This window comes from Notolepis coatsorum, assembly GCF_963971535.1.
Source record: "Notolepis coatsorum genome assembly, chromosome: 5".
NCBI classification, from domain to species: Eukaryota; Metazoa; Chordata; class Actinopteri; order Aulopiformes; family Paralepididae; genus Notolepis; species Notolepis coatsorum.
In genome coordinates, this window is record NC_140169.1 from 53,482,539 (window position 1) to 53,501,461 (window position 18,923).

Consider the following 18,923-nt stretch of genomic DNA (forward strand, 5'->3'; position numbering starts at 1 on the left):
CTGTATCTCTCTCTCTCTCTCTCTCTCTCTCTCTCTCTCTCTCTCTCTCTCTCTCTCTCTCTCTCTCTCTCTCTCTCTCTGTATCTTTCCCTATCTTTCCCTATCTCCCTCTCTCTCCCTCTCTCTCTCTCTCTGTATCTCTCTCTCTGTATCTCTCCCTATCTCTCTCTCTCTCTCTGTATCTCTCCCTATCTCCCTCTCTCTCTCCCTCCCCCCAGTGTGCTCGTTCATCTGCCATGTTTCCTGTAAGGACCACGCCCCCCTGGTCTGCCCCATCCCCCCGGAGCAGGCCAAGCGGCCGCTGGGCATCGACGTCCAGCGGGGAATCGGCACCGCCTACAAGGGCTACGTCAGGGTGAGTGAGACCCTCTGGTGGTCCTCTGCTGTGTGTGTACACCTCAGACCTTCTGGTACCTGATTGATTGATTGATTGAAAATTGTATTTAACAGATTGCAGAATGGGTACAATACAGTACGGCTCAATACACACAATTGTTAAGGGGATGCAGACCAGAGAAAGACTTTCGTCTTGTTTACATCAGGGTCCCCCATTTTCAATTCATCATGATGTAGCAGGGTGGATTATCCCTGCTTCGTGGGAACTGTGGTGCACGGTCACTAGGTAGCGAGACACAGTAGAACTCTGGCTAGCTGCACCTCCGTCTTTGGGGTCAGGAGCGTCAACTGGAGGCTGGCAGTGGGGGTGTATGAGGCCCAGGATTTACAAACCTAGTCCGGTACTCTGGTCTTCCTCCCTCTCTCTTGGGCAGTCAGCAGTACTCCCCAACACGCCCTCACTCTCCCCAATTGTCCCCTTAGCACCCCCCCACACCTAATGACCGAAGGGTAAATAAATAACTTGGTTCCCCCCGCAAGCAGTACCCTCCCTCAGTAACACCAGAAACCTTACAGTAGGAAAGGGAAGGTTAAATAAGAAGGGGTTAATAATATATATGTTACCCGCATCAAAAGAGTTAAGATTGGGCTCAATAAAAGACACACACACCGTGCTCCCTTTCCGTGTGGTGATTATTGCACCATGGTTATCATCACACAATAATTACAGTCTGGTAATTATGTAATCACGCCTAGGCACCAAGTGCTCTCGCGTACCCAGACTAAGTACTGCCCACGTCTGGGCTAGACACAGTATCAATACCTTCCCTAAGGGTTTACATATACTGCTCCAGGTCTGTAACTTCCCCACAGGGAAAGGGTTAATGGGATGGGAAAATATTATGAAACACACATGTTATCACGCTCAAAGGAAAGGAAAGAAAACAAAAATGTGAGCCCACAATTACCAAAACAAAAGCCCTATGCTAATGCCAGCATGTAATGTTTGGGGTCTGTAGTTAGCAACGCTGACTTCGCCCGCAGGCCGCACCACACTGTATAACGTGCAATAGATCCTGGGCACCGAAGCCCTAATGTTACTCTACCAAAATGGCGGCCGCGCCGCTCCACCACCGTCCGGGTGGCAAGATGGCGTCGAACGCTCTCGTCGCAGGTGCTGGCAAGCGGGGTTGGGGCAGGGGCAGTGGTGGGTTGAGAGCGCGTGCTGGGTGCTGGCGACCTCTGCTGGACGGGACGACTCCCAGGCTGGCTGCTCCCAGCCGGCGCAGAGTTGATGTAGAACGCCGGTGAAGACAACTGCTGACGGCCGGAGCAGACTGTTTGTAGGTCCCCACACGTATCTGGCTCGCACTCTATACCGGCACATTAACTGCTATAACCCGACTGCTGTGAACTCAGATAAGTTATTAGCCGCACGCTACTTATACCGCTCACTGTAACTACTATAACTCGAGTACTATGAGTGTCAGTCCCGTGACTCAGTCACCCTTACTCGCATTATACCACGGGTACTCCTATGCTAACCCACCGTCGCTCCGGCGGGGCTCTCTGATGGTTCCTTCACGGGGCTCCCACGGCACCTCCCGTTTTAGATGCGTCTGTTCACAATAACAACCCAAGCAGAAGAGGCTCTCCTTCCGGCTCTCACTTCCATATATCTCCTCGCATCTCTCTCTGCCTGCTACTGCCCCCTGCTGGTCCCGCCTGCCAGTCACACAAGGGAAGGATGGGGAATAGAATCCAGTGATTATAATCCATATTCCAACGAAAGAGAAGGAGGCGCTTGTGTCATTGTTCGTGCGAATCTCAATGAAACTAATTAAAATGTCTTGGTGCAGAAAGGGGAGACAAAAAGGCAAGTCAGCAGCTCTGAATAATAAGCAATACTTCAGGCTGCTACAATGACATTTATGACATACAGATGGACAGTACTGTTACATCTAGACATTTATGACATACAAGATATAGAATTAAATACACAGTACTGTTTATATAAGTTAAGCTGCAACGTCCCTTATATGGGATGTTTTTCGGACTTTTTGCAACCGGCACTTTGGCGACCCCTAGTGGCTCGGGTGTGCATATTTTGTAATACAATATATATATCGAATTGAAGGCTAATTTGTTGCCTGTCGATAGCGACAAAATCCGTTCAGCGGTTCTCGAGTTACATGCCGGTATTTGAGGCTTGTGCAAAGTACACGGTATTGCGCAAAATACCACTCCCGACTCAGGCTGCAGTAGTTCCGTCAATCTAGATCCGATCTCGCAAATGATTGTGGATTGTTGTAGCCAATGAGTGTGGCTTTCCAATGATACCCCACATGGGGATCTACATAAAAAAAAAAAAAAACACAGGAAGAGCAAAACAGCAGAATGAATTGAAGTCTGAGAAAACTGAGTTTTTCTTTGTACACTGTTTACCAAAATCACTCCTAATCACTCATTTCTGAATAGATCTTTATGAAATTTGGATATGTACTACATAAGGCTTCAGGCTATGGCTCCGTCTGGATTTGTAAGCCATACCACCTTCTGGGGAAATACTACCTCTGGACTACTAACTACTACAGAAAAACTTTAGTAACAAGTTTTTTACAACTCAAGTTCAGACCTATGTGACTCTATTACGTTAGCACTAAAATAAAATATATGCATTCGAGGGGGAAGAAACTACATTGCAAATTGTTCCAGACCATTTTAAGTGTTTAAAATGCATCTGGGGGAGATCTTTAACCCTTTCACTACCACACTACCAAAATGGTTAACCCTTTCACTGCGACAATACAGAAGGTTAACCCTTTCACTGCCACATGACAAATGGTTAACCCTTTCACAACCACACTACAGAAGGTTAACCCTTTCACTGCCACACTAGACGGTGGTAATACTTTCTCATTTGTGAGTTAATATTTGTGATATGAAGATATATTATATATCATATAAACACCTGATCCTAACTAATACATTGACTGGAATATCAATGTTCATGTTAACACACACTGACTATGATACACCTCGTCTGCTGTAAACATCTAGTAATCTGCTGTGTCTCCCTCTGTCTCTCTGTCTCTGTCTGTCTCTCTCTCTCTCTCTCTGTCTCTCTCTCTCTCTGTCTCTCTCTGTCTCCCTTTCTCTCTCTCTGTCTCTGTCTCTCTCTCTCTCTGTCTCTCTGTCTCTCTGTCTCTCTCTCTCTCTCTCTCTCTCCTCTCTTCTCTCTCTCTCTCTCTCCTCTCTCTCTCTCTCTCTCTCTCTCTCTCTCTCTCTCTCTCTCTCTCTCTCTCTCTCTCTCTCTCTCTCTCTCTCTCTCTCTCTCTCTCTCTCTCTCTCTCTCTCTCTCTCTCTCTCTCTCTCTTCTCTCTTCTCTCTTCTCTCTCTCTCTTCTCTCTCTCTCTCTCTCTCTCTCTCTCTCTCTCTCTCTCTCTCTCTCCCCCTCCCCCCCTCAGATCCCCAAGCCCACGGGGGTTAAGAAGGGCTGGCAGAGAGCCTATGCTGTGGTGTGTGACTGTAAGCTGCTGCTCTACGAGGTTCCAGAGGGAAAATCCACCCAACCTGGTGTGGTGGCCAGTCAGGTGCTGGACCTCAGGTACTGTGTGCTGTAGCTACTGGAGGAGGTCGTAGGTCAGGTGCTGGACCTCAGGTACTGTGGGCTGTGCTGTAGCTGAAGGAGGTCGTAGGTCAGGTGCTGGACCTCAGGCACTGTGGGTTATACTGTAGGTTATAGTACTGTAGGTTATACTGTAGGTTATAGTACTGTAGGCTATAGTACTGTAGGTTATACTGTAGGTTATAGTACTGTAGCTTATACTGTAGGTTATACTGTAGGTTATAGTACTGTACATTTACATTTAGTCATTTAGCTGACGCTTTTATCCAAAGCGACTTACAAGTTCTGTGCGACAAGACAGCAAGAAGGGTATAACTATCAGCTGAGTAACAATGTTCATCAAAGTGTTGCGTGTTACAGTGTAGGTTAGTTTATTAGGACAAGTGCATGACATTAAGGTTAGTCAGGGTTCGATTTTTTTTTTTTTTTTTTTTTTTTTTTTATCATTTCAGATAATGGTTGAAGAAGTGAGTCTTTAGTCGACGGCGAAAGATTGGACGGGATTCGGCTGTCCTAACTGGGATGGGTAGTTCATTCCACCATTGTGGGGCAAGGACTGAGAATAGGCGGCTTCTCTTTGATGACCCTCCGGGAGCTTGGATAGGAGTAGATCTGAGGCGGCCAGAAGACGCAGAGCGTAGGGGTCTTGAGGGTGTGTAGTTAGAGACCATTGACCGGAGGTAGGCGGGAGCGGTTCCCTTTGCCGCACGGTATGCTAGGTCGAGGGCCTTGAAGCGGATACGTGCAGCAATGGGGAGCCAGTGCAGGTCCCTAAGAAGTGGGGTGACATGGGCTGACTTCGGTAGGTTTGAGATCAGGCGGGCCGCTGCATTTTGAATGAGTTGAAGAGGCTTGGTGGCAGTGGCCGGGAGGCCAGCTAGCAGTGCGTTGCAGTAGTCGAGGCGGGAGATGACTGTTGATTGGACGAGGAGTTGGGTGGCTTCTTTTGTCAGGAAGGGGCGTATCCTTCTGACGTTGCTCAGGAGGAATCTGCAGGTTCTGGTTGTCGCTGCGATGTGAGCAGAGAAGTTCAACTGGTCGTCGAGGACAACACCAAGGTTCTTGGCGGTCGGCGACGCGGTCACAGCTGCATTCTCGACTGTGATGGAGAGGTCGGTCAGGGGGGAGGATTTGGCCGGCAGGTGGAGCAATTCTGTTTTGCTTAGGTTCAGTTTGAGGTGGTTGGTCGTCATCCAGGCGGAGATGTCGGACAGACAGGCCGAGATCCGCTCAGAGACGTGGATATCTGAGGGAGGGAAGGAGAGGAAGAGTTGAGTATCATCGGCATAACAATGATATGAGAAGCCATGAGATGTGATAATGTTACCCAGTGATTTAGTGTAGAGGGAGAAGAGAAGGGGTCCTAGGACCGAGCCCTGGGGGACACCCGTCCGGAGGGGGCGGGTGGCCGACAGAGTCCCTCTCCATGACACTTGGTAGGAGCGGTCATTGAGGTATGATGTCAGCCATGTCAGCGCAGATCCAGCCACTCCCATTCCTGCGAGGGCTGCGAGGAGGATCTGATGGCTGACTGTGTCGAAGGCTGCAGATAGATCTAGGAGAATCAGGACAGAGGAGAGGCCTTTCGCTTTTGCTAAGTGAAGTGCCTCTGTGACCGCAATGAGGGCCGTTTCTGTGGAGTGGCCAGTCCGGAAGCCAGACTGATTGGGGTCTAGGAGGTCATTCTGTAAGAGATAAGCAGTAAGTTGGTTGGATACAGCACGTTCAAGTGTTTTAGAAAGGAAGGAGAGAAGAGAGACAGGGCGATAGTTGGCTATGACGGTGGGGTTCAGGGTTGGTTTTTTTATGAGGGGCGTGACTCTGGCTTGTTTTAGGGAGGTGGGGACCACCCCCGAGTTGAGTGAGGAGTTGATGGTTGCAGTTAGGAATGGGAGGATGTCCGGTGCTATGGTCTGGAGGAGTGGGGAGGGTAGCTGGTCCAGCTGGCATGTAGTCGGACGGTTCGACGTTACCAGTGTCAGGGTCTCGGCTTCTGTAATAGGAGAGAAAGATGACAGAGTGAAGGATGAGGTTCTCGATTCAGCGTTTGGAATGGGTGGGGGTTGGGAGAAGGAGCTGCGGATGTTCTCCACTTTTTCCTCAAAGAAGATCGCAAAGTCTTCGGCAGAAAAAGATGAGGGAGGAGGAGGTGGGGGGGGGGAGTGAGGAGGGAGGACATGGTAGCATGCAGTTTGCGAAGATTCTTGGCAGAGGCCTCGATCCTATGGTGAAAGAAAGAAGCTTTGGCATTAGTAATGGTTTTGGAGAATGTTAACAAGAGGTTGTGATATGTGTCGATGTCAGCAGTGAGGCGTGACTTTCTATACTTCCTCTCAGCCGCTCTCAGGACCTGTCTTTGTTCTCTCACTGCATCCGTCAGCCATGGACTGGGTGGGGAACGGCGGGCAGGTTTCTCAACGAGGGGACAGAGCTTGTCGAAGGAGGTTGCAAGGGCTGAGAGGAGGGTGGAGGTTGCCATCTCTGTGGGGAGAGCAGAGAAGGTGTCACTCAAAGGTAGAGCGGATATTATGTCAGAGGAGAGGGTGGAGGGGGATAGGGAGGGCAGGTTGCGTCTGAGTGAGACGGTTTGAGTTGGGGTGAAGACTTTTCGGTTAAGCATGAGAGTTAGTGAGAAGGATATGAAGGAATGGTCAGATACATGTAGGGGAGTTACCGTGGTGTTAATGATGCTGGAGTTACGGGAAAATATGAGATCCAAGGAGTTGCCTGCTTTGTGGGTGGGAGGCATGGCAGTGGGAGTCAGGTCAAATTGTTGTAGGAGGGAGACCACTGGGACCGACTGAGATGAGTCAGGCAGGTTGAAGTCGCCCAATAGAAGGAGCGGGGTACCATCTTCCGGTAAGGAGCTTAGAAGCATGTCCAGCTCATCTGTGAAGTGATCGAGGGGACCTGGAGGGCGATAGAGTGTAACAATGGTGAGATTGAAAGGATTAGAGACAGATACTGCATGATATTCGAGGGAGGAGAGTGACAGTTCTGGGAGTTGCGTTAGGTTTGTAGCCCATGAAGGAGATGTCATGAGGCCAGTGCCTCCACCCCGTCTGGAGGGTCGAGGTGTGTGAGTGAAGTTATAGTTTGTAGATAATGCTGCAGGTGTTGACGAGTTATTGGGGGTTATCCAGGTCTCAGTTAGAGCCAGGAGCTGCAGATTTAGACTATGGGCGTAGGCAGTAATGAAGTCAGCTTTCTTGACTGCTGATTGACAATTCCATAAGCCTCCCTGTACTGTGACAGGTGTATTAGTGGCTGTAGGAGGGTAGGAGAGATTAGCCGGGTTGCTAGCAAACTGGCGTGGATGGGTTGATTCTGTTCTTGAGGAGCAGATTGTGGATATAGGTATGAGGCACATTGTGGTGTCAAGAGTGGTAGGAGGAGGTTGAAGGGGCTAGGGAGGAAGCGAGATAGTAGGGAAATAGCAGAGTGGGACGGGAATATGGGATTATGGTGTACTTAGCACTGGGTGGATCGGTGGATCCCTCTGCGGTGAACTCCAGGAAAACTCCTCCTCTTTGTCCCTACTGTAGGTTATAGTACTGTAGGTTATAGTACTGTAGGTTATACTGTAGGTTATACTGTAGGTTATAGTACTGTAGGCTATAGTACTGTAGGTTATACTGTAGGTTATAGTACAGCTTATACTGTAGGTTATACTGTAGGTTATAGTACTGTAGGTTATAGTACTGTAGGTTATACTGTAGGTTATAGTACTGTAGCTTATACTGTAGGTTATACTGTAGGCTATAGTACTGTAGGTTATACTGTAGGTTATAGTACTGTAGGTTATAGTACTGTAGGTTATACTGTAGGTTATAGTACTGTAGGATATAGTACTGTAGGTTACACAACGTTAGTCTCAGCATTATAACTACTGGGGCGACAGTGGCTCAGGAGGTAGAGCAGTCGACTCGTCTGGCAATCCGGAGGTTCCCGGTTCGATTCCCGCTTATATATTCCTGCAGCGTGTCGATGTGTCCTTGAGCAAGACACTTAACCCCTAATTGCTCCCGATGAGCAGGTTGGCACCTTGCATGGTTGCTTTGGATAAAAGCGCTCAGCGTTAGTCTCAGCATTATAACTGGAATGTATTGTATACATCCTTCCACAACGTTAGTCTCAGCATTATAACTAGAATCATTCTAATTACACCTTAGGTAACGAGTAAACAATTTCAATTAGCAGTTTTACAGATACATTTCAGAATTTCAGAGGATTTCAGAATTTCAGAGGATTTCAGAATCACTTTTAATTCACCAAGTACATGTACGCCTACAATGCGTTCTGCTTGGTGCTTCCTCACACAAAGAAGACAATAAACAACACATCCAGAATAATATAAAATTAGTAGTAACATTTTTACTTTTCAATATTAAAAACATAGGAAATGTTGATGGTATTGTACTAATGCAGTAACGTCCCTACTGTACAGAATATATACATATATATATTACTGTATATATATAATATATACAGTAATACAGAATATACACTGGAGTATTTTCAGTACATGATCTATAGGTATACACAGTCTTTATAAGAGCCTTTCCACTTTCGTATTGGTTAATCATAATTGTGTGTGTGCGTTTGTTGCAGAGATGAGGAGTTTTCCGTCAGCTCTGTCCTGGCATCAGATGTCATCCATGCCACGCGCAAAGACGTCCCCTGTATCTTCAGGGTAAACCCCTTATACAATATCCTTATATATTATTGTCACAACTGTATATTCAGGGTAAACCCCTTATACAATATCCTTATATATTATTGTCACAACTGTATATTCAGGGTAAACCCCTTATACAATATCTTTAACTGCACTATTCAATCAAGAAAACTGAACTATTCAAACAAGAAAACGTATATTCCAACAAGGCGCACAATTCAAACCAAAAAACTTTTATTCAAACAAGAAAAGTGCACTATTCTGTTATTCAAACAAGAAAACGTATATTCAAACAAGTACATTTATATTCCAACAAGAAAACGTATATTCAAACAAGAAAACGTATTCAAACAAGAAAACATATATTCAAACAAGTAAACGTATATTCAAACAAGAATACTTACAAGAAAACGTATATTCCAACAAGAAAACTGCACTATTCAAACAAGAAAAGTGCACTATTCTGTTATTCAAACAAGAAAACGTATATTCAAACAAGTACATTTATATTCCAACAAGAAAACGTATATTCAAACAAGAAAACGTATTCAAACAAGAAAACGTATATTCAAACAAGAAAACGTATATTCAAACAAGAATACTTACAAGAAAACGTATATTCAAACAAGAAAACTGCACTATTCAAACAAGAAAAACTGCACTATTCAATCAAGAAAACTGCACTATTCAATCAAGAAAACTGCAATATTCAAACAAGAAAACGTATATTCAAACAAGAAAACTTTTATTCAAACAAGAAAACGTTTATTCAACTGCACTATTCAAACAAGAAAACGTATTCAAACAAGAAAACATATTCAATCAAGAAAACTGCACTATTCAAACAAGAAAACGTATTAAAACAAGAAAACTTATAATTATTCAAACAAGAATACTTACAAGAAAACTGCACTATTCAAACAAGAAAACATATTCAAACAAGAAAACTTATATTCAAACAAGAAAACTTATATTCAAACAAGAAAACGTATTCAAACAAGAACTTATATTCAAACAAGAAAACTTTTATTCAAACAAGAAAACTTTTATTCAAACAAGAAAACTTTTATTCAAACAAGAAAACTTATATTCAAACAAGAAAACTTTTATTCAAACAAGAAAACTTATATTCAAACAAGAAAACGTATATTCAAACAAGAAAAACTGCACTATTCAAACAAGAAAACGGCACTATTCAAACAAGAAAACGGCACTATTCAAACAAGAAAACGTATATTCAAACAAGAAAAGTGCACCATTCTGTTATTCAAACAAGAAAACGTATATTCAAACAAGAAAACGTACGTATATTCAAACAAGAAAACTTTTATTCAAACAAGAAAACGTATATTCAAACAAGAAAACGTATTCAAACAAGAAAACATATTCAATCAAGAAAACTGCACTATTCAAACAAGAGAACGTATCAAAACAAGAAAACTTACAAGAAAACTGCACTATTCAAACAAGAAAACTTATATTCAAACAAGAAAACTTATATTCAAACAAGAAAACGTATATTCAAACAAGAAAACGTATATTCAAACAAGAAAACTGCACTATTCAAACAAGAAAACTGCACTATTCAAACAAGAAAACTGCACTATTCAAACAAGAAAACTGCACTATTCAAACAAGAAAACGTATTAAAACAAGAAAACCGCACTATTCAAACAAGAAAACGTATATTCAAACATATTCAGTGTTGAACTTGATGCACTTCGGTGCCAAAGCTCCTGTTCCTACCCTCACCCTGCCGCCCCTCCGTCTCCTGCCCAGGTGACGTCCTCCCTGCTGAGCTCCCCGCCGCGCTCCGTCTCCCTGCTGGTGCTGGCCGAGAGTGAGGCGGAGAAGCGGAAGTGGGTCGGGATCCTGGAGGGTCTGCAGAGCATCCTGGCCAAGAACCGGCTGAGGAACCGGGTGGTCCACTCGCTCCACGAGGCCTACGACTCCTCGCTGCCCGCCATCAAGACCACGCTGTCCGCAGCCATCATCGGTCGGTAGTAGGGATGTCCCATATTATCGGCCCATATTGGCATTAGAATGTAATGTCGGAAATTATCGGTATCTGGTTTTCAAAAAAGAAAAAAAATATTATTATTATTATTTTTTTTTTACATTTATTTAACCTTTATTTACCCAGGCAAGCAAGTAAGAACTAATTCTTAATTTATTTATTGTCAAAAGTATGCATAATGTTAATGTGTTAATTCCACGACAAGAGATATGTAATGTTAATTACCTGAAATTATTCCGTTTTGGGGGGGGGGGCCCCTGCATGTATCGTATCGGTTATATCGGTATCGGAAATTAAGAGTTGGACAATATCGGTATATCGGATATCGGTAAAAAAGCCAAAATCGAGCATCCCTAGTCGGTAGTAATAACCATAACAGGGTATTTGTAAGGGGTATTCAAAAGTATTAAATTCATAATCCTCAATCGCAATTTGACGGTATACTTTCATATTCGGTATACCTTCCAGCCCTAATACATAGGAAATTGGATCAAATATATACTGTATATATTTTTTGTCATCATCAGATGGACTTTTCTGATCAGCCGACGTAGTGATGGGCTTTTTAAACTCTTTCTTTCCCTGCTCCCTCTCTCTCTTCCTCTACTTCTCCCCCCTCAACCCCTCAGATCGAGAACGGATCGCGCTGGGCACAGAAGAGGGTCTGTTTGTGGTGGAGGTCACCAGAGATGGTAAGCACTAGCAGGGTTCGCACAAGGTCCTTGAAGTGCTTAAAGTGCTTGATTTTTTACCAAAAAAAAACTCAAGGCCTGGAATTCCTTGAAAACAGCCAATTTTTAAGGCGGTTAGGTGGCCGAGCGGAGATTGCGTTCGTCACCAGCCCCGGAGCTGTGAGCTGGATTCGCCTGTTCGAATCCAGCTCACAGCTCCGGGGTTGTCACCAGCTTGGCTGGCCGTCTGCACTAATACAATTGGCTGTATTAGAGGGTGGGAGAAGCTGGCGGGGTGGGTCCGGGTCGTTGTAAACAGCGACTCCTACAGTTCGGTCGGGGCGCCTGCTAAGCGCGGATAGGACTCGAGGGGGATAGTGTGGTCCTCCCACACGCTACGCCCTCTCGATGAGAATCCGCGCTGCCAGGTGAAAAGAAGCGGTGATTGGCTGGACGTGTGTCGGAGGAAGCACGTGGTAGCCTCCACTCTCCCAGATGATCTGACTGTGGGGGGTAAGTGCGCAGCGACCAGGAAGGGACTGGGAATTGGCATACGACTAACATTGGGATGGGAGAAAATCGGAGGAAAATGGAGGGGGAAAAAGACAAAAAAAAAAAAAAGAAAACAGCCAATTTTTTAACAAGGTGCTTAAAAAGTCCTTGAAATTCAAATCAACCATTCACATTGAACGTTTTGTTCATCCATGATAAAATTGTTCTGAATCGAGACGTTTTTTTCTTTTTTTTACTTAAAGGGGAACTATCTTATAAATGGCCTTTTTGAGTGTTTAGCATTGTTTCCTAGCTATGTGAACTTATATTAATATGATCTATGTCTCAAAATTCTCATATTGGCGCATTCTTCCAATTCTCCTCTCACAATATTCACCCTCACTGAACTGAGTCGTTTGAAAATGTGCCTATATGTGATGTCATATAGTCACCGCTGCATGTTAATGTTCAGCAGACGGCGCAGGCCACACAGTGGTTTAGGAGCCCAGGCTCAAAACAGCTTGCGATCTTGAGGTAGAAAAATTCTGTTTTTGAGGACTTGATTAGAAATACAAAACAATGAATAAAAAATATATATATATTACAGAGGTGTTCCATAGACTCACAGGAATTGTGTAAAAGTGCCCAAATAGTGAAAGAAATAGTAAAATAGTTCCCCTTTAAAGTGTAACTAATTGTCAGAAGTTGGTTTTAAGCCATAAATATTGGATCCGATTATTTTTCTATTAAAAACAGCATTTAAAAGTGAATTGTATCCTTTTTAAATGCCCTTTTAAATGAAAAATAGTGCTTGGAAAAGTACTTGAAAGTCCTTGAATTTCATTTTGCAATGTCTGTGGGATTATAGAGGTCTGTTTGTGGAGGAGGTCACCAGAGATGGTAAATTGAATGAATGAATGAACTTTATTTAACAGATTGCAGAATGGGTACAATACAGTACGGCTCAATACACACAATTGTTAAGGGGATGCATACCTGAGAAAGACGTTTGTCTTGTTTCCATCAGGGTCCCCCATTTTCAATTCATATAGACATTTATGACATACACAACACATACACAAAACACAGTCAGTTTATAGAGCAGGGTTGGGCATTGGGCAACTTTGTATATTGTGAGAGCCACTAAATTTCCACACTCAATCTTTATCGGCAGTCCCGCCAGTAGTACCCCATCTCTCAAATAGCCCATAATAGTCACAGATGTGATAAATAAGGCATATAAACTATTATAATTTGTTGTAACTTTGTTTTTATTCCATTTCAAACGCATTTAGTAATGCTTAATTTCAACTTTATGAATTTATAAATACAGCTGAATTTGAAAGTATTGCTGTGTAACCCAAATATATACAAAAATGACAAATTATAATTAAGGCTTCTATTAAAATAAATTTATGAACTTAAAGCCCACTGCTCAACAAACACAAAGCAGCATTCCTGCTGCATTTCACTACAACATTAAATCAAAAGTGCAATAATAAATGATTTTGTTAAATGTATAAACTTGTATCCTGCTACTAAACAAAACATTCCTGAGTGCTTCATATCCATAACATGCATTTCAGTGTTATCTGAACACTACAAAAGTAAACAAGTAGCCAAGTGCAATACTCATCAGAATAATGAATTCCTTTTTGTGCAATTCTACATGTCTCCCATTGACCCTTTATCACCCTCCCCCCACAGTGGGTCAATAATGGTTCTGTCTTTAATGAGACACTTGTGGTCTCTCCTGTTGGCGCACAATAGAAGGAATGTCAACTTCAATGTTTGTTCATGCGATCTGCATCAGATGAAATAACGTTTAATTTTTGCGTGCACGCGCGTGCACATCCGCGCGCGTACTTCTGCTCAGAAAAGTGCTGGGACGGCGTGGTACCGCGTGGCATGACCACTGCACCCCTGATTATTAGTGACCCACAATAGATGGAAATTATGTTAGCGAATTTACCTGATGTATAATCCAGTGCAGCATTGGACACTCAACGCCACTCTGCCTTAGAAGCCCGCCGAATCCTGTGTGTTTTCCTTTCATTGCGGGTGCTCCATCGGTAACAACAGCGGACAGTTTATCAAACCCCCCATATTGCTGCACGGCACTTTCAACAGCGTTGAATATGTCCACACTAGGGCTGACCCCTATTAGTTGAATAGTCGACTAATCGATCAAAAGGAGCCATAGTCGACTGCAAAAAAAAGAAAAATATTATAATTTTTTTTATTTTATAATTCTTTTTTATATTGGTTTCGGGCCGCATGGTGCGTCGGTGAGGGCCGCATGCGGCCCGTAGGCCGCCAGTTGCCCCTCCCTGTTAGAGGGTCTGTTTGTGGCGGGAGGTCACCAGAGATGGTAAAACACAGTCAGTTTATAGAGGGTCTGTTTGTGGCAGAGGTCACCAGAGATGGTAAAACACAGTCAGCTTATAGAGGGTCTGTTTGTGGAAGAGGTCACCAGAGATGGTAAAACACAGTCAGTTTATAGAGGGTCTGTTTGTGGAGGAGGTCACCAGAGATGGTAAAACACAGTCAGATTATAGAGGGTCTGTTTGTGGCAGAGGTCACCAGAGATGGTAAAACACAGTCAGATTATAGAGGGTCTGTTTGTGGAGGAGGTCACCAGAGATGGTAAAACACAGTCAGATTATAGAGGGTCTGTTTGTGGCAGAGGTCACCAGAGATGGTAAAACACAGTCAGATTATAGAGGGTCTGTTTGTGGAGGAGGTCACCAGAGATGGTAAAACACAGTCAGTTTATAGAGGGTATGTTTGTGGCGGGAGGTCACCAGAGATGGTAAAACACAGTCAGTTTATAGAGGGTCTGTTTGTGGAGGAGGTCACCAGAGATGGTAAAACACAGTCAGTTTATAGAGGGTATGTTTGTGGCGGGAGGTCACCAGAGATGGTAAAACACAGTCAGTTTATAGAGGGTCTGTTTGTGGAGGAGGTCACCAGAGATGGTAAAACACAGTCAGTTTATAGAGGGTCTGTTTGTGGAGGAGGTCACCAGAGATGGTAAAACAGTCAGTTTATAGAGGGTCTGTTTGTGGCGGGAGGTCACCAGAGATGGTAAAACACAGTCAGTTTATAGAGGGTAGAGGCATATGAAATCCGCGATCACGGAATCGCGGACGGAATCGTGGAATTGAGCAATAAAAATGGAATCAACTGTAAATTAAAAAAATATATATATATATATCATTTTTTTTTTTTTTTTTTATGTTGTGGGACTTGTACAGCACTTTGTTCAACTTTGTCAGTGCTGTAAAGTTTAAACCTTTTTAAATCTTAGACAAACAAAACACTTTGCTTTCATGAAATATTGTAAGCCATCATTTGAGGCTTTATAAAAGCAGCACAATGAACACACATCTGTCAGTGCCGAGTCCGACCTCATCTTAAATAACAAACAGCATAGCTTGTTGTAGTTAACAAAGAGAGGCAGAGTTGATTTTGCAAAAAAATATATATATATCATTTATATTTTTTAATAATCAAATTTTATTTTCATATTCGAATCCCATGCCCATCGAACGAAGCTTCGAAGCTTCGAAGTATTTAAGACAGCCCTATTAACACTTTGGTTGCCATGGGTTAAATTCATGATATACCATAGGTTGCCGGCTCTATTTGTCTATGGAGAAGTACCCCTTCTTTGCATGGCTATAACTTTTTAAATTCTATTGCTACATTGCCATTATTAGGGCCCATTCAAAGTCCTATATGTATTGTTCATTGTGTAGCAACGTTAAACTTTTTCATTCACATATTCATAGTAAAGTATGGTCTAATGTATAAGTATGTTTTCATCTCTTTCTGCAGCTTTCTCCAGAACGTGATCTATAGCCCCAAATGCATTATATTGATGATGCAATACAGTTTTATGGCAATCAGCGCGATATAAAAAATTTCAACTAGACGTACTTCTAGAAGTTACTACACATCATCTGATGTTGACCGGATGGGCTAGGGGGCGTTTATAATTCCGTGGGCAGCGTTATACCAATCATCTAATGTGGGTCAAATGTTGATCATAGCAGTTAGTATCGAAGACGGTAATTTTACACGCTAAAACTCACCCCAGTCTCCGCGCGCCGTTGGGCGATCATCGTAGAGTAGAAATTTTATCATTATGGGATGTAGATTTACCCGGTCCATTTCCAGCTTGTATAATGGTATATACGTCCAAATCATGTTGTTTATCGAGTTATTGGCAATCGATCGCTATGTAGTGTGTCGAGATCGAGTCCCGGAACCTATAGCGAGTGCCCGGAAGTAATACGGCCGATCAGCACAACCTCCATAGCACTTCCTGTTAAGCGATTGCGCCGATCGGCCACCAGATGGCGCTCCTGAACCGCCAGAGAGCTCAGTGGGTCCTCCTGGTGGATCTCAGGCCAGCGGAGGGGAAATATGAATCCGATCGCAGATTTTTGAAATATTGATATAAGGACGCTGTAAAGCGTCCTCCGGCAACTTGAGCATGGCCGGGAATGACGCTTTTAAGCGTTTTCCGGCAGTCAAAGTGTTAAATGGACTGTTATATCTTATTAAATTGTGGACATTTATTCATTCCCACTTATTAGACACTATTTCTGATGGTAAAATGAGCGTACAAAGCAAAATACAGAATACTGAAATATTAAAACGGAAAAAACGGAATTTGGGAAAAAATAAAATGGAATTTGGAAAAAAATAAAACGGATTTCATATGGCTCTAATAGAGGGTCTGTTTGTGGCGGGAGGTCACCAGAGATGGTAAAACACAGTCAGATTATAGAGGGTCTGTTTGTGGCGGAGGTCACCAGATATGGTAAAACACAGTCAGATTATAGAGGGTCTGTTTGTGGCGGAGGTCACCAGAGATGGTAAGACACCGTCACTTCTCTCTTCAGTACTTGACATTACTGCTCGCTGGTTGTAAAGGGGATCCATTTTTGTTTTGCGGCGTTGGCATCAAGTTTTTGGCTTCCTAAAATACCCAGAAAGTGTAATTATAATGAGTTATGGTATACAGTTATAATAATAGAATAAGAGTTCATTATGAGTTATAGCACTGGTTATAATAATAGAATAAGAGTTAGTTATGAGTTATACAAATAGTTATAATAGAATGAGTTATAATTAGTGCCGTCAGCCGATTAAAAATATTTATCTAATTAATTACAGGATTTGTAATTAATTAATCTAATTAATCGCATTTTAATCGCATAACCATTTTATGCCTGATATTCTATATTCTATAATCATATTTCAAATTGCATGTGTCCGGATGGCATAATTCAGTACTGTACTACAAAACCTTCTGTTTAATCATCTTCCATCTATTAATTTGCTTAGATTTTTCAGGTCTGGTCAATTTGAGCATGGTGTTATTCACAGTCAAAGATAAAAAAAAATGTATTGATATTCTCATTTGGTTCATTATAATTTACTCAAGCCTAGTAACAGACACAGTATTTCTGACACTGGGAATACATTCCCTGAGATCCATAGATGTCCCTAGAATCAGATACCAAGAACATGCAAATGGACCATATTAAAAAAAAGTCTGTAAATGTGTATTCTACGTTCTTATTGAATGAATGAGATAAAAAAAAAATATATATATATATATTTTTTTAATACATTTTGAGTTAATTTTAATAATGCGATAATTTGCTGTGTAATTAATTAATCTAATTAACGCGATAAACTGACAGCCCTAGTTATAATAATAGAATAATAGTTAATTATGAGTTATAATAATAGAATAAAAGTTCATTACAATGAGTTATAGTACTAGTTATAATAATACAATAAGAGATGATTATAATGAGTTATAATAATAATAATAATAATAATAATAATAATAATAGAATAAAAGTTCATTACAATGAGTTATAGTACTAGTTATAATAATACAATAAGAGTTGATTATAATGAGTTATAAAAATAGTTTCAAGTTCAAGTTTCTTTAATAGTTGTCATACAGAAGTACAGAATACTTTCATACAAAATGCTTCTTACTGTTACGCTCCAGAGACTGTGCTAGACAAGATAGTATCAAATAACATAGTATAGCATGTAGTTTAGAAGAAGAAAATGAGGTCACAGTGTTCGGTATAGACATATGTACAATGTTCTGAGTTACCATATAATATACAATACTATGCAGTGTACTAATGTACAGTACTATATAGTGCAAAGCAGAAATGGGATGAGGTACAATTTAGGTACAATTTACAGTAAGGTGTACGAGTTAATACAATAAGAGTTCATTATAATGAGTTATAAAAAATAGTTAAAATAGATTAAGAGTAGAGAATAGAATAGAGAGAATAATAATCTGCACACTGTTCAACGTTTTGGCTACTTTCTTTTTTACCACGGTATGTTTGGTTATTATTGTATTGTGTTTAGTTTGTTTTGAAAAAAGGGAAAAAAATAAAGATTTGATAAAAAAAGAAAAATAATTAAAAAAAAAAAAAATTATTCAAGCTCGAATCTCGTTGGTTTCCCCTCCCAACTCAAGCCGCCTCCTCTCTCTCCTCAGTCATCGTGCGGGCGGCGGACTGCAAGCGGGTGCACCAGATCGAGTTGATTCCCAAAGAGAAGATGGTGGCTCTCCTGTGTGGCCGCAACCGCCACGTCCACCTGCACCCCTGGGGGGTGCTAGAGGGCGCTGAGCCGGCCTTCGACATCAAGCTGACCGAAACCAAGGGCTGCCAAGCCCTCACCACGGGGCTCCTGCGCCCGGGGGGCCCCGCGTGCCTGCTGGCCGCCGTCAAGCGCCAGGTAGATTCTAGGGATGGGACTTTCTAGCAGAAGTTGCTATTCGAAAAATCGCTGGTTCTTAAGACCGAGTATTCGAATATTCGAAATATATTATTTTCTGTTTCAGTTTGAATTTAAACTGAAACGGAACATTTTAACTGAATTTAAACTGAAACGGAACATTTTAACTGAATTTAGTTAAAATGTTCAGTTTCAGTTAAATTCAGTTCTTCTTTTTAATAGAATGGATCATTGAAATCAAGGGTATTGCACATACTGTAAATACGCACTTCAGAATCTGAAGTTCAGATAATCCTTCAGAGCGTT

At 42.3% G+C, this 18,923-nt stretch overlaps 1 protein-coding gene across 1 annotated transcript in view; it reads left to right on the plus strand.

Moving 5' to 3' along the window:
- cdc42bpb (CDC42 binding protein kinase beta (DMPK-like)) overlaps positions 1–18,923 on the plus strand; it is a 294,374-nt gene that overhangs the window by 247,936 nt on the left and 27,515 nt on the right. The window contains 6 exon segments of the mRNA XM_084314992.1: positions 219–355; positions 3,804–3,943; positions 8,576–8,657; positions 10,422–10,638; positions 11,289–11,351; positions 18,376–18,617. Coding sequence (XP_084171118.1) covers positions 219–355; positions 3,804–3,943; positions 8,576–8,657; positions 10,422–10,638; positions 11,289–11,351; positions 18,376–18,617 — 881 coding nt within the window.